At 44.0% G+C, this 27,569-nt stretch overlaps 1 protein-coding gene across 1 annotated transcript in view; it reads right to left on the bottom strand.

Annotated features, from left to right (window-relative positions):
• LOC139581690 (FERM and PDZ domain-containing protein 3-like) overlaps nucleotides 1-27,569 on the bottom strand; it is a 270,056-nt gene that overhangs the window by 12,255 nt on the left and 230,232 nt on the right. Inside the window, exons 9-15 of the mRNA XM_071411717.1 lie at nucleotides 21,736-21,843; nucleotides 18,541-18,672; nucleotides 16,071-16,190; nucleotides 14,268-14,404; nucleotides 6,828-6,954; nucleotides 1,459-1,548; nucleotides 941-1,120 (exon numbers count right to left, since the gene is read on the bottom strand). Of these exons, the coding sequence (XP_071267818.1) occupies nucleotides 941-1,120; nucleotides 1,459-1,548; nucleotides 6,828-6,954; nucleotides 14,268-14,404; nucleotides 16,071-16,190; nucleotides 18,541-18,672; nucleotides 21,736-21,843 (894 nt within the window). The remainder of the gene's footprint in view (nucleotides 1-940; nucleotides 1,121-1,458; nucleotides 1,549-6,827; nucleotides 6,955-14,267; nucleotides 14,405-16,070; nucleotides 16,191-18,540; nucleotides 18,673-21,735; nucleotides 21,844-27,569) is intronic.

Genomic DNA, 27,569 nt, shown 5'->3' with positions numbered 1-27,569 from the left:
CCAACCATGACTGAGCATTGTTAGTGTCAGCTATATATAGTACTCTGCATTTGTGTGAAGGTTAGGTTACTCTGTCCAACACTCAGGCGTGGGAGGGTCGACCAGCCTCATTATTGCAATAATTCATATTAAATAAAGATGATTGTTTGAAGAAATGACCAAATCTCTCTCAGTACTGAATTTCCATGACACAAGTCACTGAATGTCCTTGAGTGGCCCAGCCAGAGCCCAGACTTGAACCTGATCAAACAACTCTGGAAAGATCTGAAAATAGCTGTGCAGCGACACTCCCCATCCAACCTGACAGAGCTTGAGAGGATCTGCAGAGAAGAATGGGAGAAACTCCCCAAATACAGGTGTGCCAAGCTTGTAGCGTCATACCTAAGAAAACTCAAGGCTGAAATTGCTGCAAAAGGTGCATCAACAAAGTACTGAATACTTATGTAAATGTGATATTTCCGTTTTTTTATTTGTAGCAATTTGCTAAAATTGATAAAAACAGTTTTTGCTTTGACATTATGGGGTATTGTGTGTAGATTGACGAAGGGGGAAAAAACTATTTAATCCATTTTAGAATAAGGCTGTAACGTAACAAAATGTGGAAAAAGTCAAGAGGTCAGAATACTTCCTGAATGCACTATGTATTGGCTTTATCTCAGCCCCTCCGAAACACACACATCTTCATACACAGAGGATGGAAATGAGTTTGGAGGCTTCAACAAAGCATTTTACTGTATATTTAATATAATGACCATACCGGTACTTCAACTTGGTTTATCTCACAGGTTTGACTTAATTGAATTTGAAAGGAATTCTTCTGTGCAGCGAAAAATCTATGTTTGGTACCATGGCCTACTAGTATGGTGCAATGAGTTCCACCCTGAGCTTCATAATGTCCTTCTAGATCTATAGTTGTACATGTGTTCAATCTGTCACATACCTTGGCCTCCTGTATGGCCACCTCTACGCGGGCAACGCCCTGGTTCTCCCGGTGCAGCTGTATCTTAGCAACGCGACTGAACTCTGTCAGAACCGTGGTCAGGTTGTTCTTCAGGTCGATCACATGACCGATGCCGTGCCGCGGACCCACCAGCAGCGTAGTGGCCGACTGCTTCTCATCCTGTGGATCAATCAGTCAATCAATCAATCAATTCTATTAACACAGAGAGAGCTCTGAATTCATGGAACAACAGCATAGAACTTAATTCAGAAACATGCATTCTTCAAAATTATATGTACTGTAGTATATGTATACACATGTATGTAGTATCGATTTGGAGTTGACTATACTTGTTATATCAGTTTGGATGTCTGGCCTGGGATGCTACAAGGCTACAGGAAAACATGAACATGAGCTGTACCTTGACATAAGAGAAATTAATCATAAAGGAGTGGGACTCATATACTATAATGTGGGAATACGATATGGGCATGTTTATAAGAGAATGTTGCCATTACTAGTCCGACGGTGTGGAACAGCAAGCCTCCAAAGGGCGGAAGATCGTTGAGCACACGCATGTACTGCAGCTTTCCCTGGAGAGGAGGGACCTGTCAGTAGACACAACACAACACTCAAGGGCCCAGTCTCAATAGTCTCTAGTGGCTTCCTCTACTCGTCTCCTCTCCTTGATCTGCACTAACATCACAGGTGAAATGAAAAACCTAGTTGTATTTGTATTTGTTTTTATTATGGATCCCCATTAGCTGCTGCTAAAGCAGCAGCTACTCTTCCTGGGGTCCAGCAAATTTAAGGCAGTTTATACAATTTTAAAAACATTACAATACATTCACAACACATTGTGTGCCCTCAGGCCCCTACTCCACCACATATCTACAGTACTAAATCCATGTGTATGTATAGTGCGTATGTTATCGTGTGTGTGTATGTGTATGCATGTGTCTGTGCCAATGTTTGTGTTACTTCACAGTCCCCGCTGTTCCATAAGGTGTTTTTTTCTGTTTTTTTATATCTAATTTTACTGCTTGAGTCAGTTACTTGATGTGAAATAGAGTTCCATGTAGTCATGGCTCTATGTAGTATTGTGTGCCTCCCATAGTCTGTTCTGGACTTGGGGACTGTGAAGAGACCTCTTTTGGCAGGTCTTGTGGGGTATGCATGCGGGGGCCAAGCTGTGTGCCAGTAGTTTAGACAGACAGCTCGGTACATTCAACATGTTAATACTTCTCATAAATACAATTAGTGATGAAGTCAATCTCTCCTCCACTTTCAGCCAGGAGAGATTGACATGCATATTATTAATATTAGCTCTCTGTGTACATCCAAGGGCCAGCCGTGCTGCCCTGTTCTGAGCCAATTGCAATTTTCCTAAGTCCTTTTTTGTGGCACTTGAACACACGACTGAACAGTAGTCAAGGTGCAACAAAACTAGGGCCTGTAGGACCTGCCTTGTTGATAGTGTTGTTAAGAAGGCAGAGCAATGCTTTATTATAGACAGACTTCTCCCCATCTTAGCTACTGTTGTATATACACTGCTCAAAAAAATAAAGGGAACACTTAAACAACACAATGTAACTCCAAGTCAATCACACTTCTGTGAAATCAACCTGTCCACTTAGGAAGCAACACTGATTGACAATAAATTTCACATGCTGTTGTGCAAATGGAATAGACAAAATGTGGAAATTATAGGCAATTAGCAAGACACCCCCAATAAAGGAGTGATTCTGCAGGTGGTGACCACAGACCACTTCTCAGTTCCTATGCTTCCTGGCTGATGTTTTGGTCACTTTTGAATGCTGGCGGTGCTCTCACTCTAGTGGTAGCATGAGACGGAGTCTACAACCCACACAAGTGGCTCAGGTAGTGCAGCTCATCCAGGATGGCACATCAATGCGAGCTGTGGCAAGAAGGTTTGCTGTGTCTGTCAGCGTAGTGTCCAGAGCATGGAGGCGCTACCAGGAGACAGGCCAGTACATCAGGAGACGTGGAGGAGGCCGTAGGAGGGCAACAACCCAGCAGCAGGACCGCTACCTCCGCCTTTGAGCAGGAGGAGCACTGCCAGAGCCCTGCAAAATGACCTCCAGCAGGCCACAAATGTGCATAATTTCCACCTTTTGTCTATTCCATTTGCACAACAGCATGTGAAATTTATTGTCAATCAGTGTTGCTTCCTAAGTGGACAGTTTGATTTCACAGAAGTGTGATTGACTTGGAGTTACATTGTGTTGTTTAAGTGTTCCCTTTATTTTTTTGAGCAGTGTATATGTTTTGACCATGACAGTTTACACTCTAGTGTTACTCCAATCAGTTTAGTCATCTGAACGTGCTCAATTTCCACATTATTTATTACAAGATTTAGTTGAGGTTTAGGGTTTAGTGAGTGTTTTGTTCCAAATACAATGCTTTTAGTTTTAGAAATATTTAGGACTAACTTATTCCTTGCCACCCACTCTGAAACTAACTGCAGCTCTTTGTTGAGTGTTGCAGTCATTTCAGTCGCTGTAGTAGCTGACGTGTTGAGTCATCCGCATATGTCACATCTGCTCCTGCTACGCCCTCTGGTGTTCATCCGGTGTCTTCTTGACCTGCAGTTACTCCCCCTGTACTCTCTCTCCCTCTCCCTCTCTGTGTGATTCTGTGGTTGGAGACAGGTGTGCTGGAGTCAGAGCAGATCCCTACCAGCTGCAACTCGTTCCATAATCAAGACCTCTACAAATACTCAGTCTTGCCACTTCCCCTCTGCCAGATCGTAATCTCTGCTCATTACCGCTCTGGCTCCTGTCTCCTGTTCCACATCTCACCACCACCACCTTGGATTCCCCTCAGGACCTGTTTACCCTGTTCTACTCAGCCAACACCAACACCTGTCTCCACATCTGGTTTTTCTGCAACTCATCCAAGCTACCCCGGATCTGCACTCCATATCTCTCTGTGCAACAAATATTTTGGGTCATTCATCCCCGTTTCCTCATCTGCGTCTGCTCTTGGGATCCCCGGTGTCGCTCGGCTTAACAGCATACATAGACACTCTGGCTTTAATCAAAGTCAGTGGCATGTTGTTAGTAAAAATTGAAAAAAGCAAGGGCCTAAACAGCTACCCTGGGGAATTCCTGATTCTACCTGGATTATATTTGAGGAGCTTCCATTAAATAACATCCTCTGTGTTCTGTTAGACAAGTAACTCTTTATCCACATTATAGCAGTGGGTGTAAAGCATACACATGTTTTTCCAGCAGCAGACTATGATCGATAATGTCCAAAGCTGCACTTAAGTCTAACAAGACAGCCCCCACAATAATTTTATCATCAATTTCTCTCAGCCAATCATCATTTGTTTAAGTGCTGTGCTTGTTGAGTGTCCTTCCCTATAAGCATGCTGAAATTCTGTTGTCAATTTGTTTACTGTGAAATAGCATTGTATCTGGTCAAACACAACTTTTCTCCAAAAGTTAAGGGTTGGTAACAGGTTGATTGGTCAGCTATTTGAGCCTGTAAAGGGGGCTTTACTATTCTTAGGTAGCGGAATTACTTTAGCTTCCTTCCAGGCCTGAGGGCAAACACTTTTTAGTAGGCTTAAATTGAAGATGTGGCAAATAGGAGTGGCAATGTCGTCTGCTATTATCCTCAGTCATTTTCCATCCAGATTGTCAGACCCGGTGGCTTGTCATTGTTGATAGACAACAATACTTTTTTCACCTCTTCCACGCTGGCTTTACGGAATTCAAAAGTACAATTCTTGTCTTTCAAAATATACTTGGACGATATACTTGGATGTGTAGTGTCAGTGTTTGTTGCTGGCATGTCATCCCTAAGTTTGCTAATCTTGCCAATGAAAAAGTAATTCATGTAGTTTGCAATATCAGTGGGCTTTGTGATGAATGAGCCATCTGATTCAATGTTTTTTCCCCAAAAATTTAATTTCAAGCTTTTTACTATCATTCTTTATATAATTTTTTTGTTTTTATTTTTTATTTTTATGTGTTATTTTTATTTAGTTTAGTCACATGATTTCTTAATTTGCAGTATGTTTGCCAATCTGCCAGACTTAATTGCCATACCTTTTGCCTCATCCCTCTCAACCACACAATTTTTCAATTCCTCATCAATCCAAGGGGATTTATCAGTTGTTACAGTAATTTTCTTAATGGGTGTGTGCTTATTAGTAACTGGAATAAGTAGTTTCATAAATGCGTGAAGTGCAGCGTTTGGTTGCTCCTCATTACCCTCCACAGACCAGCAAATGTTCTTTACATCAACATATGAATCATTACAAAACGTATTGTATGACCTCTTACACACTATATTAGGCCCAGCCTTTGGAACTTTGGTTTTCCTAGATATGGCTTTTATACTGTGATCACTACATCCTATGGATTTGGATACTGCTTTAAAGCAAATATCTGCAGCATTAATAAAGATGTGATTAATACATGTTGATGATATAATTCCTGTGCTGTTTGTAACTACCCTGGTAGGTTGACTGACAACCTGATCCAGGTTGCAGACACTGATTACAGTTTGAATTTTATTCTTGATTGGGCAGCTTGATGATAGCCAGTCAATATTTAAATCACCCAGAAAATATATTTCTCTGTTGAGATCACATACACTATCAAGCATTTCACACATATTATCCAGATACTGACTGTTAGCACTTGGTGGTCTATAGCAGCTTCCCACCAGAATGGGCTTTAGGTGAGGCAAATGAACCTGTAGCCATATTACTTCAACAGTATTTAACATTAGATCGTCTCTAAGCTTTACAGGAATGTGGTTCTGAATATAAACAGCAACACCGCCTCCGTTGGCATTTCTGTCTTTTCGGTAGATGTTAGAACCATGTATTGCTACCACTGTTTCATCAAAGGTATTATTCTAAGTGAGTTTCAGAGATAGAATATGAATGTCATCTGTTACAAGCAAGTTATTGACTTCATGGACCTTGTTTCTTAGGTTACATATGTTAATATGGGCTATTTTTAGCACTTTTCTGGGTTGATTGATTGTTTTTAATGCTTTATTGAGAAACTATCAGAGGTAGACTTACTCATGTTATTTACATTGGAGCTGAAGTGGTCTACCTACTATTGCACACCGCCTCAGTGCTAACAGTGTAACTCTGGTTTATAGGCTTATGATTACTGCTTACAATAGCTGTAGGATAAACAGAAGTATTCGGTGCAATTAGGGGTACAAACATTTAATTACTTACATTGCGTTTGCCAACGCCCCTAAGATCATGTACATTTGATGCAGCATTATGACGACTCATTGTCACAACGGTAGGGATTAACTGAGCTGGTCTTGGATCATTTACCAGTCATTGTTTCAATGGTAGGGATTAACTGAGCTGGTCTTGGATCATTTACCAGTCATTGTTTCAACGCAGCCTTGAAATGCGTAAACAGAGTCCAGGAGCCAAGTTGGCATCCTCCGTATTGCTTTCACTTATCTTGTGATTTCAGATCAGTGATGAAGAAGAGGAGAAGCCACTTAATACATTTACATTACATTTAAGTCATTTAGCAGACGCTCTTATCCAGAGCGACTGAGATTCACCCAAGGATGACAAGACGGACACGGTCGCTAGCTCCTGCCATTGAGATTCACCCAAGGATGACCAGTGGATTCTCGCCTACAGAAATGTACATGTCCTGTTGGTGGCACTGTTTCACCATGTAAAGGGACATCAGCACACTGTTTAAACACGTTTGAAACGCCACAGCCAGTCAGAAGATAAACTGCTTAACTGAGAGTGCAAGATGAAAGGTACAATGAATCTGAAATACTTAGTGTTATAGCTATGCTGTATCTAGAGAATATTTACTGATCGGAAGGTCATTGTGTGACAGAGAGGAGAGATCACCTTGTTGCCGGAGGGCGGCAGATGCTGATAGGTCTTGAGCAGCTGTGACAGGGTCTTACACACATTCTTCTCCTTGATGGTGGGAAGTAGAGTGAGGGGGAGGAAAGGTTCCAGACCCCACTCCTTCCTGGGAATGGAGAGAAAGAAAGAGAGGAGGGGTTAGAGTAGAGAGCAAAGGGAGAGAGGAAGAAAGAAAGAGAGAGAGAGATGGTATAATCAGTCAGATGCTGACAGCTGTGGGACCATGTCTAAATCTCAGGGAGAGACCCCCAGGGACGACTCGAGGGCTACGTCCCAAATGGCACCCTATTCCCTTTATAGCCTTGTGGGCCCTGGTCAAAGGTAGTGCACTATATAGGGAATAGGGTGCCAGTTGGGAAGCAATCAAAGACTCAAGGAGCTACTGCTCCTATTTTCAGTCACACTGACAGGGTTGACAAGGCCCCCCTCAGAGTCAGACTCAGACAGGAGGCAGAACACTGACTCTACTCTGTCTGTGTGACTGAATGCAATGCAATGCAATGACTTGCGATGAATGTCATTTCATTGTATTCCCTCACACACTATGTGGTTGTTTTCTAGTTGAATGCACTGATTGTATGTCACTCTGGATAAGAGTATCTGCTAAATTAGTAAAATGAATGAATATCTGTCTGTCAGAGTGAGTTAGTTATCTGGTATAATGTCTGTCAGAGTGAGTTAGTTATCTGGTATAATGTCTGTCAGAGTGAGTTAGTTATCTGGTATAATGTCTGTCTGTCAGAGTGAGTTAGTTATCTGGTATAATGTCTGTCAGAGTGAGTTAGTTATCTGGTATAATGTCTGTCTGTCAGAGTGAGTTAGTTATCTGGTATAATGTCTGTCTGTCAGAGTGAGTTAGTTATCTGGTATAATGTCTGTCTGTCAGAGTGAGTTAGTTATCTGGTATAATGTCTGTCAGAGTGAGTTAGTTATCTGGTATAATGTCTGTCAGAGTGAGTTAGTTATCTGGTATAATATCTGTCTGTCAGAGTGAGTTAGTTATCTGGTATAATGTCTGTCAGAGTGAGTTAGTTATCTGGTATAATGTCTGTCTGTCAGAGTGAGTTAGTTATCTGGTATAATGTCTGTCTGTCAGAGTGAGTTAGTTATCTGGTATAATGTCTGTCTGTCAGAGTGAGTTAGTTATCTGGTATAATGTCTGTCAGAGTGAGTTAGTTATCTGGTATAATGTCTGTCAGAGTGAGTTAGTTATCTGGTATAATGTCTGTCAGAGTGAGTTAGTTATCTGGTATAATGTCTGTCTGTCAGAATGAGTTAGTTATCTGGTATAATGTCTGTCTGTCAGAGTGAGTTAGTTATCTGGTATAATGTCTGTCTGTCAGAGTGAGTTAGTTATCTGGTATAATGTCTGTCTGTCAGAGTGAGTTAGTTATCTGGTATAATGTCTGTCAGAGTGAGTTAGTTATCTGGTATAATGTCTGTCTGTCAGAGTGAGTTAGTTATCTGGTATAATGTCTGTCTGTCAGAGTGAGTTAGTTATCTGGTATAATGTCTGTCTGTCAGAGTGAGTTAGTTATCTGGTATAATGTCTGTCTGTCAGAGTGAGTTAGTTATCTGGTATAATGTCTGTCTGTCAGAGTGAGTTAGTTATCTGGTATAATGTCTGTCTGTCAGAGTGAGTTAGTTATCTGGGATAATGTCTGTCTGTCAGAGTGAGTTAGTTATCTGGTATAATGTCTGTCTGTCAGAGTGAGTTAGTTATCTGGTATAATGTCTGTCTGTCAGAGTGAGTTAGTTATCTGGTATAATGTCTGTCTGTCAGAGTGAGTTAGTTATCTGGTATAATGTCTGTCTGTCAGAGTGAGTTAGTTATCTGGTATAATGTCTGTCTGTCAGAGTGAGTTAGTTATCTGGTATAATGTCTGTCAGAGTGAGTTAGTTATCTGGTATAATGTCTGTCAGAGTGAGTTAGTTATCTGGTATAATGTCTGTCTGTCAGAGTGAGTTAGTTATCTGGTATAATGTCTGTCTGTCAGAGTGAGTTAGTTATCTGGTATAATGTCTGTCAGAGTGAGTTAGTTATCTGGTATAATGTCTGTCAGAGTGAGTTAGTTATCTGGTATAATGTCTGTCAGAGTGAGTTAGTTATCTGGTATAATGTCTGTCTGTCAGAGTGAGTTAGTTATCTGGTATAATGTCTCTGTCAGAGTGAGTTAGTTATCTGGTATAATGTCTGTCTGTCAGAGTGAGTTAGTTATCTGGTATAATGTCTGTCAGAGTGAGTTAGTTATCTGGTATAATGTCTGTCAGAGTGAGTTAGTTATCTGGTATAATGTCTGTCTGTCAGAGTGAGTTAGTTATCTGGTATAATGTCTGTCTGTCAGAGTGAGTTAGTTAGTTATCTGGTATAATGTCTGTCTGTCAGAGTGAGTTAGTTAGTTATCTGGTATAATGTCTGTCTGTCAGAGTGAGTTAGTTATCTGGTATAATGTCTGTCAGAGTGAGTTAGTTATCTGGTATAATGTCTGTCTGTCAGAGTGAGTTAGTTATCTGGTATAATGTCTGTCTGTCAGAGTGAGTTAGTTATCTGGTATAATGTCTGTCTGTCAGAGTGAGTTAGTTATCTGGTATAATGTCTGTCAGAGTGAGTTAGTTATCTGGTATAATGTCTGTCAGAGTGAGTTAGTTATCTGGTATAATGTCTGTCAGAGTGAGTTAGTTATCTGGTATAATGTCTGTCTGTCAGAATGAGTTAGTTATCTGGTATAATGTCTGTCTGTCAGAGTGAGTTAGTTATCTGGTATAATGTCTGTCTGTCAGAGTGAGTTAGTTATCTGGTATAATGTCTGTCTGTCAGAGTGAGTTAGTTATCTGGTATAATGTCTGTCAGAGTGAGTTAGTTATCTGGTATAATGTCTGTCTGTCAGAGTGAGTTAGTTATCTGGTATAATGTCTGTCTGTCAGAGTGAGTTAGTTATCTGGTATAATGTCTGTCTGTCAGAGTGAGTTAGTTATCTGGTATAATGTCTGTCTGTCAGAGTGAGTTAGTTATCTGGTATAATGTCTGTCTGTCAGAGTGAGTTAGTTATCTGGTATAATGTCTGTCTGTCAGAGTGAGTTAGTTATCTGGTATAATGACTGTCTGTCAGAGTGAGTTAGTTATCTGGGATAATGTCTGTCTGTCAGAGTGAGTTAGTTATCTGGTATAATGTCTGTCTGTCAGAGTGAGTTAGTTATCTGGTATAATGTCTGTCTGTCAGAGTGAGTTAGTTATCTGGTATAATGTCTGTCTGTCAGAGTGAGTTAGTTATCTGGTATAATGTCTGTCTGTCAGAGTGAGTTAGTTATCTGGTATAATGTCTGTCTGTCAGAGTGAGTTAGTTATCTGGTATAATGTCTGTCAGAGTGAGTTAGTTATCTGGTATAATGTCTGTCAGAGTGAGTTAGTTATCTGGTATAATGTCTGTCTGTCAGAGTGAGTTAGTTATCTGGTATAATGTCTGTCTGTCAGAGTGAGTTAGTTATCTGGTATAATGTCTGTCAGAGTGAGTTAGTTATCTGGTATAATGTCTGTCAGAGTGAGTTAGTTATCTGGTATAATGTCTGTCAGAGTGAGTTAGTTATCTGGTATAATGTCTGTCTGTCAGAGTGAGTTAGTTATCTGGTATAATGTCTCTGTCAGAGTGAGTTAGTTATCTGGTATAATGTCTGTCTGTCAGAGTGAGTTAGTTATCTGGTATAATGTCTGTCAGAGTGAGTTAGTTATCTGGTATAATGTCTGTCAGAGTGAGTTAGTTATCTGGTATAATGTCTGTCTGTCAGAGTGAGTTAGTTATCTGGTATAATGTCTGTCTGTCAGAGTGAGTTAGTTAGTTATCTGGTATAATGTCTGTCTGTCAGAGTGAGTTAGTTATCTGGTATAATGTCTGTCTGTCAGAGTGAGTTAGTTATCTGGTATAATGTCTGTCAGAGTGAGTTAGTTATCTGGTATAATGTCTGTCTGTCAGAGTGAGTTAGTTATCTGGTATAATGTCTGTCTGTCAGAGTGAGTTAGTTATCTGGTATAATGTCTGTCTGTCAGAGTGAGTTAGTTATCTGGTATAATGTCTGTCTGTCAGAGTGAGTTAGTTATCTGGTATAATGTCTGTCTGTCAGAGTGAGTTAGTTATCTGGTATAATGTCTGTCTGTCAGAGTGAGTTAGTTATCTGGTATAATGACTGTCTGTCAGAGTGAGTTAGTTATCTGGGATAATGTCTGTCTGTCAGAGTGAGTTAGTTATCTGGTATAATGTCTGTCTGTCAGAGTGAGTTAGTTATCTGGTATAATGTCTGTCTGTCAGAGTGAGTTAGTTATCTGGTATAATGTCTGTCTGTCAGAGTGAGTTAGTTATCTGGTATAATGTCTGTCTGTCAGAGTGAGTTAGTTATCTGGTATAATGTCTGTCTGTCAGAGTGAGTTAGTTATCTGGTATAATGTCTGTCAGAGTGAGTTAGTTATCTGGTATAATGTCTGTCAGAGTGAGTTAGTTATCTGGTATAATGTCTGTCTGTCAGAGTGAGTTAGTTATCTGGTATAATGTCTGTCTGTCAGAGTGAGTTAGTTATCTGGTATAATGTCTGTCAGAGTGAGTTAGTTATCTGGTATAATGTCTGTCAGAGTGAGTTAGTTATCTGGTATAATGTCTGTCAGAGTGAGTTAGTTATCTGGTATAATGTCTGTCTGTCAGAGTGAGTTAGTTATCTGGTATAATGTCTCTGTCAGAGTGAGTTAGTTATCTGGTATAATGTCTGTCTGTCAGAGTGAGTTAGTTATCTGGTATAATGTCTGTCAGAGTGAGTTAGTTATCTGGTATAATGTCTGTCAGAGTGAGTTAGTTATCTGGTATAATGTCTGTCTGTCAGAGTGAGTTAGTTATCTGGTATAATGTCTGTCTGTCAGAGTGAGTTAGTTAGTTATCTGGTATAATGTCTGTCTGTCAGAGTGAGTTAGTTAGTTATCTGGTATAATGTCTGTCTGTCAGAGTGAGTTAGTTATCTGGTATAATGTCTGTCAGAGTGAGTTAGTTATCTGGTATAATGTCTGTCTGTCAGTCAGAGTGAGTTATCTGGTATAATGTCTGTCTGTCAGAGTGAGTTAGTTATCTGGTATAATGTCTGTCTGTCAGTCAGAGTGAGTTATCTGGTATAATGTCTGTCTGTCAGAGTGAGTTAGTTATCTGGTATAATGTCTGTCTGTCAGAGTGAGTTAGTTATCTAGTATAATGTCTGTCTGTCAGAGTGAGTTAGTTATCTGGTATAATGTCTGTCTGTCAGAGTGAGTTAGCTATCTGGTATAATGTCTGTCTGTCAGAGTGAGTTAGTTATCTGGTATAATGTCTGTCTGTCAGAGTGAGTTAGTTATCTGGTATAATGTCTGTCTGTCAGAGTGAGTTAGTTATCTGGTATAATGTCTGTCTGTCAAAGTGAGTTAGTTATCTGGTATAATGTCTGTCTGTCAGTCAGAGTGAGTTATCTGGTATAATGTCTGTCAGAGTGAGTTAGTTATCTGGTATAATGTCTGTCTGTCAGAGTGAGTTAGTTATCTGGTATAATGTCTGTCTGTCAGAGTGAGTTAGTTATCTGGTATAATGTCTGTCAGAGTGAGTTAGTTATCTGGTATAATGTCTGTCTGTCAGAGTGAGTTAGTTATCTGGTATAATGTCTGTCTGTCAGAGTGAGTTAGTTATCTGGTATAATGTCTGTCAGTCAGATTGATCTACACTATACAAAAATATAAACACATGCAACAGTTTCAAAGATTTTACTAAGTTACAGCTCACGTAAGGAAATCATTCAATTGAAATAAATAAGGCCCTATTCTATGAATTTCACATGACTGGGAATACAGCTAAGCATCTGTTGGTCACATGTAGGGGCGTGGATCAGAAAACCAGTCAATATCTGGTGTCACCATCATTTGCCTCAAGCAGCGTAAAACATCTCCTTCACATATAGTTGATCAGGCTGTTGATTGTGGGCTGTGAAATGTGGTCCCACTCCTCTTCAATGGTTGTGTGAAGTTGCTGGATATTCGTGGGAACTGGAACATGCATTGTTGTACACGTCGATCCAGAGCATCCCAAACATGCTCAGGCCATGGAAAAACTGGGAAGTGTTCAGCTTCTAGGAATTGTGTACAGATTCTTGTGACATGGGGCCGTGCATCATCAAGCTGAAACATGAGATGATGGCGGTGGATGAATGGCACAACAATGGGCCTCAGGATCTCGTCACGGTATCGCTGTGCATTCAAATTGACATTGATAAAATGCAACTGTGTTTGTTTTCCGTAACTTATGCCTGCCCATAACATAACCCCACCGCCACCATGGGGCACTCTGTTCACAACGTTGACATCAGCAAACCGCTCGCCAACACGTCGCCATACACGCTGTCTGCCATTTGCCGCGTACAGTTGAAACTGGGATTCATCCGTGAAGAGCACACTTCTCCAGCGTGACAGTGGCCATCGAAGGTTGGCATTTGCCCACTGAAGTCGGTTACGGCGCCAAACTTCAGTCAGGTCAAGACCCTGGTGAGGATGACGAGCATGCAGATGAGCTTCCCTGAGACCGTTTCTGACAGTTTGTGAAGAAATTCTTCGCTTGTGAAACCCACAATTTAATGAGCTGTCCGGGTGGCTGGTCTCAGGCGATCCTGCAGGTGAAGAAGCCGGATGTGGAGGCGGCTTATGGTAGAGAAATTAACATTAAATTATCTGGCAACAGCTCTGGTGGATATTCCTGCAGTTTGCATGCTAATTGTACGCTCCTTCAAAACATCTGTGTTATTGTGTTGTGTGTCAAAACTTCACATTTTAGAATGGCCTTTTATTTTATACATGTGTAATGATCATGCTGTTTAATCAGCTTCTTGAATTGCCACACCTGTCAGGGGGATGGATTATCTTGGCAATGGAGAAATGCTCACTAACAGGGATGTAAACAAGTTTGTGCACAATTAGAGAGAAACATTTCTGGGATATTTTATTTCAGTTCATGAAACATTGGACCAACACTTTACATGTTGAATTTATATTTTTGTTCAGTACAGTTATCTGGGAATGTCTGTCTGTCAGAGTGATCTAGTTATCTGTTAAGTTGGGGATATAAGTAAATGTGTGGCCCAAGGGAATTTTAATTCTAAAAGGAATTTATTGGTGTCAGAGTGACTTGAGCTCGTGGTTTGAGTGGTTTCTGCTTTTAATATTAGATGGATTAATTATGGATCATTTTGATATACTTTTAGAACTCAGCTGGATACCACACTTCAGCATATTAGAGCTAAGACATTTTTTATGAAACATAATGGAATACGGAGACACACATTTCGTTCTGTGAAGTGTCTGAGTAATGAGTCATGCAGCTGAGCGATCCATTTTGTCGTCAGACACACACACACACACACACACACACTTACTCCACATTCTTGAGCGAGATCTTCTGATTGGGTCTGGCCGATGACACCGTGATGTAGATATGAAGCGCCGCCAGCCGCAGTGTGACGTCAGACTTCCAGTCCATCCCGAAGCGCTCTTTGATGACGTCATTGCGACTCTGTGGTGGGGGTAATGTTATTCAGGTTATACAGTTTTAGGCACAGCTTTAAACTATAACATAGATGGATTTCCTTGTCAGGAACTTCATCCAGCAATCTTATGCAAAGGGGGGGAGACAGAGAAATATTGAAGTTGCACTGATTGCTTCATTGATTTGTGTTGGACGAGACGTGAAACTGGTTTTGCTACATTTATATACCATCTTGGTATGGCAGAATCTCTAGCGTTTGAAATTGACTATAATTCCAATCTAGAATGAGAAGGACACACATCTGGAACTACTCATGTATGCCAGCGGTTCTAATCCTTCAGTTGGCTCAGCTGAGGGGCTCCGCTGCAGAAAGAACCCCTTGACGATCCAAACAGAATCATGAGGTTTGTAACCATGGTATCCCCACCTAGAGGTACCCGAAGGCTGTATCTCCACCTAGAGGTACCCGAAGGCTGTATCCTCACCTAGAGGTACCCGAAGGCTGTATCCCCACCTAGAGGTACCCGGAGGCTGTATCCTCACCTAGAGGTACCCGAAGGCTGTATCTCCACCTAGAGGTACCCGAAGGCTGTATCCTCACCTAAAGGTACCCGAAGGCTGTATCTCCACCTAGAGGTACCCGAAGGCTGTATCCCCACCTAGAGGTACCCGAAGGCTGTATCTCCACCTAGAGGTACCCGAAGGCTGTATCTCCACCTAGAGGTACCCGAAGGCTGTATCCCCACCTAGAGGTACCCGAAGGCTGTATCCTCACCTAGAGGTACCCGAAGGCTGTATCCCCACCTAGAGGTACCCGAAGGCTGTATCCTCACCTAGAGGTACCCGAAGACTGTAACCCCACCTAGAGGTACCCGAAGGCTGTATCCTCACCTGTATGTAGAGGTACCCGAAGGCTGTATCCCCACCTAGAGGTACCCGAAGGCTGTATCCTCACCTGTATGTAGAGGTACCCGAAGGCTGTATCCCCACCTAGAGGTACCCGAAGGCTGTATCCCCACCTAGAGGTACCCGAAGGCTGTATCCTCACCTAGAGGTACCCGAAGGCTGTATCCCCACCTAGAGGTACCCGAAGGCTGTATCCTCACGTAGAGGTACCCGAAGGCTGTATCCTCACCTAGAGGTACCCGAAGACTGTAACCCCACCTAGAGGTACCCGAAGGCTGTATCCTCACCTGTATGTAGAGGTACCCGAAGGCTGTATCCCCACCTAGAGGTACCCGAAGGCTGTATCCTCACCTGTATGTAGAGGTACCCGAAGGCTGTATCCCCACCTAGAGGTACCCGAAGGCTGTATCCCCACCTAGAGGTACCCGAAGGCTGTATCCCCACCTAGAGGTACCCGAAGGCTGTATCCTCACGTAGAGGTACCCGAAGGCTGTATCCTCACCTAGAGGTACCCGAAGGCTGTATCCCCACCTAGAGGTACCCGAAGTCTGTATCCCCACCTGTATGTAGAGGTACCCGATGGCTGTATCCCCACCTGTATGTAGAGGTACCCGAAGGCTGTATCCCCACCTGTATGTAGAGGTACCCGAAGGCTGTATCCCCACCTGTATGTAGAGGTACCCGAAGGCTGTATCCCCACCTAGAGGTACCCGAAGGCTGTATCCCCACCTAGAGGTACCCGAAGGCTGTATCCCCACCTAGAGGTACCCGAAGGCTGTATCCCTACCTGTATGTAGAGGTACTCGAAGGCTGCAGGGTCCCTCCTGAGCAGGTCTGCTGGATCCTTAGGGAAGAAACAGATGCGAAAGAGACACTTCATCCCCTGGAAATACGTCCTGTGCACCACCTGAGGAGAGAGAGGGAGACGGCATGAATAACACCTATATCATAACAGCTTCCTTCCTGTCACGGTTGTCGTAAGAACAGGACCAAGGCGCAGCGGATGTTGAGTTCCACATATTTATTGCAAAGTGAAACTTAAAGAAAAAACTATAAATCAATAAACAAACAACTAAACGTGACTATGTGGTGCACAAAAACAAACACAAAATAATATCCCACAAACACAGGTGGGAAAAATAGCAACTTAACCCAATTAGAGACAACGATTACCAGCTGCCTCTAATTGGGAATCATACAAAAACACCAACATAGAAAATATAAACTAGAACACAACATAGAAATTATAAACTAGAATATCCCCTAGTCACGCCTTGACCTACTACACCATAGAGAAACAAGGGCTCTCTATGATCAGGGCGTGACAGCAAAACCTGAAACCAAATGGGGAGGGTAGGGGGGGTGATTAGTGTTGGTGGCGGCTCCGGTGTAGGTCGTAGCCCCCCCCAGAACCCGGATCGGGCCATTGCACCGGGCTGAACGCCGTGCCTGGAATGGGCATCGGCACAAAGGAGGACTCCGGCCATGGAGCTGGGTTGGACGCCGTGCCTGGACTGGGCACCGGCGCAGAGAAAGGCTCCGGCCTTGGAGCGGGACTGGACGCCGTGCCTGGACTGGGCACCGGTGCAGAGGAAGGCGCCAGCCTTGGAGCGGGACTGGACGCCATGCCTGGACTGGGAACCGGCGCAGAGGGAGGCTCCTGCCAGGGAGCGGGACTGGACGCCATGCCTGGACTGGGCACTGGCGCAGAGGAAGGCTCCGGCCTTGGAGCGGGACTGTGGCCGTGGTCCCCGGTGTCGTCGCTGTCCTTCCATGCTCCTTGGCGACTCCCACCAAGGAAGGGTCTTGTGTCCTCTCATGTCCTCCCAAGTCCAAAACTTCCTTACCTCATTTTCACGCTGCTTGGTCCTTTGTTGGTGGGATATTCTGTCACGGTTGTCGTAAGAACGGGACCAAGGCGCAGCGGATGTTGTGTTCCACATATTTATTGCAAAGTGAAACTTAAAGAAAAAACAATAAATCAATAAACAAACAACTAAACGTGACTACGTGGTGCACATGTTGAATCCGATGTGAAATGGCTAGCTAGTTAGCGGTGGTGCGCGTTAATAGCGTTTCAATCGGTGACGTCACTCGCTTTGAGACCTTGAAGTAGTGGTTCCCCTTGCTCTCTATGGCGGCTTTTGTGGAGCGATGGGTAACGATGCTTCGTGGGTGACTGTTGTTGATGTGTGCAGAGGGTCCCTGGTTCGCGCGAGGGGACGGACTAAAGTTATACTGTTACACATGCACAAACACAAAATAATATCCCACAAACACAGGTGGGAAAAATAGCTACTTAAATATGATCCCCAATTAGAGACAACGATAACCAGCTGCCTCTAATTGGGAATCATACAAAAACACCAACATAGAAAATATTAACTAGAACACAACATAGGAATTATAAACTAGATTATCCCCTAGTCACGCCCTGACCTACTAGACCATAGAGAAACAAGGGCTCTCTATGGTCAGGGCGTGACACTTCCCAACATAGTAGACAAACACAGCTAGTCAATGGAAGGTGATACCATGCCATATCGAGTGTAATGTAGTCTATAGATTCTATTTCTATGGCCAAACTGCCATGGTGTGAAGGGATTTGTCCTTGGTAGTGACTCAGTCTGGTTTAACCAGGCTATATTACACTCACACTGCTCTTAGAATGACTGTAACACGGTAATCAGGAGGAATACAGTAACTGTTGGTGTAACGGATCTGAAATGGCTAGCTAGTTAGCGGGTACGCGCTACTAGCATTTCAATCAGTTACGTCACTTGCTCTGAGACTTAAGTAGGGTTTCCCCTTGCTCTGCAAGGGCCGTGGCCTTTGTGGAGCGATGGGTAACGATGCTTCGTGGGCGACCGTTGTTGATGTGTGCAGAGGGTCCCTGGTTCGCGCCCGTGTCGGGGCGAGGGGACGGTTTAAAGTTATACTGTTACATTGATGCTGTTGACCCGGATCACTGGTTGCTGCGGAAAAGGAGGAGGTTGAAAGGGGGGTGAGTGTAACGGATCTGAAATGGCTAGCTAGTTAGCGGGTACGCGCTACTAGCATTTCAATCACTTACGTCACTTGCTCTGAGACTTAAGTAGGGTTTCCCCTTGCTCTGCAAGGGCCGTGGCCTTTGTGGAGCGATGGGTAACGATGCTTCGTGGGCGACCGTTGTTGATGTGTGCAGAGGGTCCCTGGTTCGCGCCCGTGTCGGGGCGAGGGGACGGTTTAAAGTTATACTGTTACATTGGCACCCTTACATGTGAGAGTGGCTGGTTATCCTGCAGCAGGTGTAGTCTCTGGTTCTGGTCCAGCCCACCTGACTCCAGCACCAGGGCAAAGTGCTCGATGTAACGCAGGGACAGGCGGTCCTGCAGGGACGAGATCACATCCTAGAGAGAGAGAAAGAAAGAGAGATTTATTTGGAGTTTATGGATAGCATTTATCGCTTAAAATATTTATTAAATATTTAATGTCCTCCTGTGTTGTGATTTTTATCTGTGCGATGTAGATTTTTCTGCTTGTGGCACAAATAGTCCAAACTATCCTGTTATCTTCTCCACTGAGGGTTCAGAGGTCATTCCCTATCTGCATTATGATGACCTGCCAGAGGAAAATAAGATATGGCTTTCTATGGGTCCACAATGGCACCCTATTCCCTATAATAGTGCACTTATTATCAAAAGTAGTGCACTATGTAGGGAAAGGGAAGAGTGTATTATTTGGGACGCATCCCATGTGTCCATAACAGTCAGAGTAAATACAGGCGAGAGCTCTATCTGCTCTCTCACAGTGTTGCATTGGGATCAGTGTTCTGTACTACTAGCTAGGTTTCCATGGAGACAGATTTTCATGCGAATATTCTAAAATCCACAAAGAAAACTTGTGTAGGATAAAAGTCAGTATGTGATGACGTAGTGCACACACACAATCTACTTTTCCGCTTACGTTTTCATGTACTGAATACAAATCAAAGTTTAACGTGTTTCCATCACCTTTTTGAAATCTACCAATAGTTTTGTCACAAAAACTGTTGCGTTAAATAACAAATGTGCCCACTCTGGTCTTGGCACCTGAGCTCTAGCCAACAGTTCCTAGATACAGTGCTGGTAGCCTAGTCTATAATGAGAGTATTATGGATATGAGCAAGAATATTTTTATTTGTCAAACGGCAGTCAAGCCTCGATCATGACACCAGAATATTTATTGGAAATGAGCATCAAAATCACCCTGTGAAGTTCATCATAAATGATTTCATCTGTAGTGGAAGGACCACACACCATATCATCGTGTGACTCCAAGTTTACTTCGATGTGAGCAGCTGTCGTGTTTAAAAATATATATAATTTACTCGCATAAAAACTGTGGAGGGAAACGTGCTTAATGGTCTCTCTCTCCTGATCAAAAGTAGTGCACTATATATGTAACAGGGTACCATTTGGGACTCAACACTGAGTGTTCGTCTCTCTGCTTCTTGCCTTGTGGCTTTATGAGGGGAAGATTTCATAACATATTTCAACTCAGACAAATACAGTCCTCGGATAGTGTGTGCTTGTGTGTGTGGAGCCAGCGATCTATCATAATTGGTTGTTTGTGTACTGTGATCTCCTAAATGGAAGGGTAGATGGTGGTTGAATATCCTAGCAACAGAGACGGAGATACATTCACCTTGAATCACAGTGGTGCGGATGAAAACGGACTGTCTGCTAAAACAAAACAAGGATAAGCTGTATTGGCAATATTAACCAAGGATTACAATGACAAAAATCTGCTACACAAACAAACTGTGGATAGAGAAAACCCTTCATTTTATTTCCTCCCTCCCTTTCTCTCTCCCTCTCCCTCTCCCTCTCCCTCTCCCTCTCCCTCCCTCTCCCTCCATCCATTCATTTCTTAATCCCACTCCTTGAATGAGCAGGAAAAGAGATTTCTGAAATCAAATATTGTGCCTTAATGAGTATGGTAAGAGATGTCAGAGTCTGGTAAGAGATGTCAGAGCCTGGTAAGAGATGTCAGAGCCTGGTAAGAGATGTCAGAGCCTGGTAAGAGATGTCAGAGCCCGGTAAGAGATGTCAGAGTCTGGTAAGAGATGTCAGAGTCTGGTAAGAGATGTCAGAGTCTGGTAAGAGATGTCAGAGTCTGGTAAGAGATGGCAGAGCCTGGTAAGAGATGTCAGAGCCTGGTAAGAGATGTCAGAGCCTGGTAAGAGATGTCAGAGCCTGGTAAGAGATGTCAGAGCCCGGTAAGAGATGTCAGAGTCTGGTAAGAGATGTCAGAGTCTGGTAAGAGATGGCAGAGCCTGGTAAGAGATGTCAGAGTCTGGTAAGAGATGTCAGAGCCTGGTAAGAGATGTCAGAGCCTGGTAAGAGATGTCAGAGCCTGGTAAGAGATGTCAGAGCCTGGTAAGAGATGTCAGAGCCTGGTAAGAGATGGCAGAGTCTGGTAAGCGATGGCAGAGCCTGGTAAGAGATGTCAGAGTCTGGTAAGAGATGTCAGAGCCTGGTAAGAGATGTCAGAGCCCGGTAAGAGATGTCAGAGCCGGGTAAGAGATGTCAGAGCCCGGTAAGAGATGTCAGAGACCGGTAAGAGATGGCAGAGTCTGGTAAGCGATGGCAGAGCCTGGTAAGAGATGTCAGACCCGGTAAGAGATGGCAGAGCCTGGTAAGAGATGGCAGAGTCGTCTCAGAGCCTGACAGTAGATATAAGATATTACTATCCATCTCCTGACTGACTGCTGTATGCCATTACAATATTACAGTATGCACCTCAAATGCCACCCTATTCCCTTTTAGCATGCTCATTTTGAACAGAACCCATAGGGCTTGGGTCAAAAGTAGTGCACTATATAGGGAATAGGGTGCAAGTTCAGACGCAGGCACAGCCATGATAAAATACTGGTAATTGAAGGAAGTGGGCTTCTCATGACTAGGCCTGTTCATCAAACACTGTGCAGGGAGTCTTACCATCAGTGGCGTCATTAAATATGTTTACGATGGTTATACCAACTGGGCACAGACGTCAGTACAACGTCTAGTTCTGATTTACATTTTGTTAAGTTGTCAACCAACGTGAATAATTTAAAAAAACAAGTTGGATTCCCATTACGTTGGATGACTTTTTGCAAAATCAAATCAGTTTCTCATGTTAATAATGTTTCATCTGTTGGTGCTACAAAGCAACATTTGTTGTTATATGAAGCTTTACCGCTTGCTCTGTAATATGAGTAGTATTGTACAATGTATTGTTGAACATGATGTACTCATATCAAAGTTCCAGTGTGGGATCTCCCCTACTTTTATAGTTATGGCCCATTTAATACAGATAAATGGGCACAGTAGGCAATGTAACCAATCACAGCCCTCCTTTTACTTGTATCATTGCACATCCTGCAAATCAATCATCGCATTCACTCTGTTGGTAATGTTTACAAATTGGATCATACACTGTATACGTACCCTGACAGTGGTGCGGCTGTCAAACGTAAAGGACTTGATCTGACCATTCTCCAGGAACACCTTCAGCACATTAGGTATGAGTAGCAAAGAGTCGTCCTTTAGCATTGTCTGTGAGAGAGAGACAGAGAGAGAGGGAGAGACGCAGAGATAGAGGGTGGGAGAGAAAGAGAGAGGGTGGAGAAAGAAAGAGAGAGCAAATGTAAAACCTTAGTGCCTCTTCTAGCAGTAAGAGAGAGGTAAGATGAGGTATCTGAGAAAGTACTTAAAGGGTTAATATCCTACATCAACATGGTACAGTACATTTAATCAACCCCAGAGTAGGGGATCAGAGCTATAATTAAATGATGTCGGAACTCCGGAACTGTGGAATGTGCAGAGAGAAGTATATTCCATCTAAAAGCTGTTAAGACGGGACCAGGCTGGAGCTTCCAGAGTTCCATGGAGGAGCAATACCTTAAGTGAACCGAGGCAGCCTGAATAGGGACACAACTCAGCTTTAGGACCCCTGCCTGAATATATTGTGCTGTGATTAAAGAACAGCTTACTACATTTCCTCAATGCATCAATTTTATATGCATGCGCCGGTGCTGCAAGTACAATTGGAAGCTAGACGGCTGAATAGACTATAAAGTGTGGTGGTTGCGTAGGCCAGGGAACTGCAGGAGGCACGATGACTCAAGGTTATTCTGCTTTTATCAGCCACTCATCAGAAAAAGTTTCCTCTGCCGGAGTTGATTTCAGTCCAGGTAGGGAGACGGGCCGTGACAGGTACTCACTCTCTCCAGAGGTGGTGTCATCAGGAGGGTAAATGAGGGAAGTAGAGAGAGTTGGTGACTCAAAGCCCTCGTTATTCACTGTGCTTTACTTTCAAAAACAAGGACATTTTTAAGTGACCCCAAACTTTTGAATGGTAGTGTACATACACTCACACATACACCACGTGCATCCACTGATGGTCTGAACATCACTTTGTGAACAGACAGAGGGAGAGTGAAAGAGAGAGGGGAATGGGGAAGATGGACAGTGTAGCCCCTCAGAGGTTGGTAGCCTAGTGGTTAGGAGCGTTGGGCCAGTAACCCAAAGTGCAAAACACAAGGCCAGTAACCAACAGTGCAATGCACTCAACCTTAATTGCGTCTGTATGTCGCTCTGGATAAGAGGGTCTGCTAAATGACTCAAATGTAATAATATTGAACAACTACTATATCTGATGAGAGGTAATGAAATGATTCCTTCAGTAAATCTGAGCATCATTTAGAACAGACTGACGTCACTACAGATGTATCCACATAAGACGTCAGCCAGGCTACACCATCCAGAGGTGCCATCTACAACCTAAAGTGGTTTCCGGCTGTCCTCATAGGGGAACCCTTTTAAAAGGGCTTGTAAGTAACTATTTCATAGTAAGGTTGAATGTATTCAGCGCATGTGACTAATAAAGTTTGCTAGATTTTACAGAGGAGCTAACGGGAGAATTACTGGCTCGTGGTCTTTCATTGCCAGGAACGCAAGCATCCCCTCAGGCATGGCATACACACACACACACACACACACACACACACACACACACACACACACACACACACACACACACACACACACACACACACACACACACACACACACACACACACACACACACACACACACACACACACACACACACACACACACACACACACACACACACACACACACACACAGCAGCCAGGGCGCTAAGGGGGATCGATAACACCCATGATAATACCATAGATATCCCCTGTAGCCTGGATTAGACTGCATGTAGACCCCTGGTATACAGATACAGGGAGAGAGAGATGGTCCTCCTCCCCTGGGTGGAGGCCTGATACAGGGAGAGAGATGGTCCTCCTCTCCTGGGTGGAGGCCTGATTCAGGGAGAGAGATGGTCCTCCTCCCCTGGGTGGAGGCCTGATACAGGGAGAGAGACATGGTCCTCCTCTCCTGGGTGGAGGCCTGATACAGGTAGAGAGATGGTCCTCCTCCCCTGGGTGGAGGCCTGATACAGGGGGAGAGATGGTCCTCCTCTCCTGGGTGGAGGCCTGATACAGCGAGAGAGAGATGGTCCTCCTCCCCTGGGTGGAGGCCTGCTACAGGGAGAGAGAGATGGTCCTCCTCTCCTGGGTGGAGGCCTGATACAGGGAGAGAGAGATGGTCCTCCTCTCCTGAGTGGAGGCCTGATACAGGGAGAGAGAGATGGTCCTCCTCCCCTGGGTGGAGGCCTGATACAGGGAGAGAGATGATCCTCCTCTCCTGGGTGGAGGCCTGATACGGCAAGAGAGACATGGTCCTCCTTTCCTGGATGGAGGCCTGATACAGGGAGAGACATGGTCCTCCTCTCCTGGGTGGAGGCCTGATACAGGGAGAGAGAGATGGTCCTCCTCCCCTGGGTGGAGGCCTGATACAGGGAGAGAGATGGTCCTCCTCCCCTTGGTGGAGGCCTGATACAGGGAGAGAGAGATGGTTCTCCTCCCCTGGGTGGAGGCCTGATACAGGGAGAGAGAGATGGTCCTCCTCCCCTGGGTGGAGGCCTGATACAGGGAGAGAGAGATAGTCCTCCTCCCCTGGGTGGAGGCCTGATACAGGGAGAGAGAGATGGTCCTCCTCCCCTGGGTGGAGGCCTGATACAGGGAGAGAGAGATGGTCCTCCTCTCCTGGGTGGAGGCCTGATACGGCGAGAGAGACATGGTCCTCCTTTCCTCTCTCTTTCTCCTTGAATTAAGTTCAGTTGATCATATGGTATATCATTGATATAAGGTGCGTAGAAGTCCGAAGAGGGTGGCCAGCAGAGATAGGTGGGAGGGGCTGAGGGAAGCTGAGGGTTGGGATGTGGAATTGGAGACAAGTGGGAGTGGAGATGCTGGGTGGGGATAGAATGGCAAAGAGAAAAGGAAAAAACAAGTCAAAACAAAAAGTACATTTGAATGACACTGAGAGGCAGCGTTGTTACAGCTAACACCTGTTTTCCTGAGGCTGATGCCGGGCAGGGGTTTGGACACATACACACACTCTCATTCAAATGCAGACGGGCACACACACACACACACACACAAGTAAATAGTTCCATACATGCATTGAAACATATTCACTGTGCCTTGCTGTTATGATTTTTGTTGTCCTTGATGTCTTTAGTTTTTTGCATTGTTGTTTCCTGTTTTCCTTTGTCTTTCTCTTTTTCTCTGTTGGTTGTTGGTGCATTGAGGGACGGTGGCTTTGGTGACGGGGGGGTTATTGGGGGATGGGGGGTCTTTGGGGAATTATTTGATTTTTCTTGGGGGGGGGGGTGAGTGGAGCTGGAGGCAGAGGGGAGGTGGAGGCAGGGGGGAGGTGAGGGGAGGTGGAGGCAGAGGGAGGTGAGGGGAGGTGGAGGCAGAGGGAGGTGAGGGGAGGTGGAGGCAGAGGGGGAGGTGAGGGGAGGTGGAGGCAGGGGGGGGGTGAGGGGAGGTGGAGGCAGAGGGAGGGAGGTGAGGAGAGGTGTGGGCAGAGTGAGGGAGGTGAGGGGAGCTGGAGGCAGAGGGAGGGAGGTGAGGGGAGGTGGAGGCAGAGGGAGGGAGGTGTGAGGGGAGGTGGGGGCAGAGGGAGGGAGGTGAGGGGAGCTGGAGGCAGAGGGAGGGAGGTGAGGGGAGCTGGAGGCAGAGGGGGGAGGTGAGGGGAGGTGGAGGCAGAGGGAGGGAGAAGGTGGAGCGATTGGTAAAGATCAGACCATCCCCCTTTGGCAGAGCTTTTAATCATGTCTATCCATCTCCTGTGATCAGAGGTTGGGAGTGAGGATGATTGGTTTGGACTTGCTTATCAGTGCAGACCACCTAACCTGAGCTTCTGAAGTTTATCGATGTGGAGGGAAAGAGATGTTCAGCCACGACTACATCTACTATGGATGTGTCCCAAATACTATGTACGGAATAGGGGCCAATAGAGCACTATGTAGGGAATAGTGGCCAATAGAGCACTATGTAGGGAATAGTGGCCAATAGAGCACTATGTAGGGAATAGGATCCAATAGAGCACTATGTAGGGAATAGGGGCCAATAGAGAACTATGTAGGGAATAGGGGCCAATAGAGAACTATGTACGGAATAGTGGCCAATAGAGCACTATGTAGGGAATAGTGGCCAATAGAGCACTATGTAGGGAATAGGATCCAATAGAGCACTATGTAGGGAATAGGGGCCAATAGAGAACTATGTAGGGAATAGGGGCCAATAGAGAACTATGTACGGAATAGGGGCCAATAGAGCACTATGTAGGGAATAGGGGCCAATAGAGCACTATGTAGGGAATAGGAGCCAATAGAGGACTATGTAGGGAATAGGAGCCGATAGAGCACTATGTAGGGAATAGGGTGTCATTTTGGAGGCAGACCCTGCACTGCTCTGCTCCATGCTCTGCTCACACAGCACATACAGCCTGTTATGCTAAATTCAACCTTTACTTCTGCCACCATCATCCTCCTCGGGTCTTAGAGAGAAGCCACGGTAGACTAGGAGTAATTCTAAACTACACCCTTTTTGGTTCCAGGTAGAACCCTTTTGGAAAAGGTTTTATATGGAACCCAAAAGGGTTCTACCTGGAACCAAAAGGGGTTCTTAAAGGCTAGGGTCTATTTTTCTCAATTTCCGCCTGACTGACGTGCCCAAAGTAAACTGCCTGTTGCTCAGGCCCTGAAGCCAGGATATGCATATAATTGGTACCATTGGAAAGAAAACACGCTGAAGTATTTAGAAATGTTAGAATAATAAAGGAGACTATAACACAATAGATATGGTAGGAGAAAATCCAAAGAAAAACCAACCGGAATTCGTTTTTTTTTTGAGAGCCCATGCTCTTCCAATGGAACGCATATGGAAAAAATTTAATCTAGCTCCCAGTATGCAATTCCTATGGCTTCCACTGGGTGTCAGTATACTTTTTTCAAGGTTTCAGGCTTGTTTCTTCCAAAAAGAGTAAGAAATATGAGTTTTACTACAGGGACACAGACTTGGAAATTCGTGTATCCGGGTGCGACGAAGAGGACACGCACCTGTTAACTTCTTATGGCTGCAGGGGCAGTATTGAGTAGCTTGGATGAAAAGGTGCCCATTGTAAACGGCCAGCTCCTCAGTCTCAGTTGCTAATATATGCATATTATTATTAGTATTGGATAGAAAACACTCTAAAGTTTCCAAAACTGTCAAAATATTGTCTGTGAGTAACACAGAACTGATAAGCAAACAGGAAGTGGCTTCTATTTTGAAAACTCCATGTTCCATAGCCTCCCTTTGCTGGATTTAAAGGGATATGAACCAGATTCCTTTTCCCATCGCTTCCTCAAGGTGTCAACAGTCTTCAGACATAGTTTCAGGCTTTTATTTTGAAAAATGAGCCAGAAAGATAACATCTCGTCAAGTGGTCACATGAGTTTTGCTCGCGCAACAGAGTTTGGACAGCCATTGTTTTTCCCTCTCCTACTGTGAAAGACATTTGTGGTTGATATATTATCGAATATATATTTTAAAAACAACCTGAGGATTGATTATAAAAAACGTTTGACATGTTTCTGTGGACATTATGGAAACTATTTGGAATTTGTCTGCGTTGTCGTGACCGCTCTTTCCTGTGGATTTCTGATCATAACGCGCCAAACAAACGGAGGTATTTTGGATAAAAAAATTATCTTTATGGAACAAAAGGAACATTTGTTGTCTAACTGGGAGTCTCGTGAGTGAAAACATCCGGAGATCATCAAAGGTAAATGATCAATTTGATTGCTTTTCTGATTTTCGTGACCGAGCTACTTGATGCTAAGTGTACTTAATGTTTTGTCGAGCGATCGATAA

This window comes from Salvelinus alpinus, chromosome 7 (assembly GCF_045679555.1).
Source record: "Salvelinus alpinus chromosome 7, SLU_Salpinus.1, whole genome shotgun sequence".
Classification (NCBI taxonomy): domain Eukaryota; kingdom Metazoa; phylum Chordata; class Actinopteri; order Salmoniformes; family Salmonidae; genus Salvelinus; species Salvelinus alpinus.
This window is presented reverse-complemented; position numbering and strand designations above follow the sequence as displayed.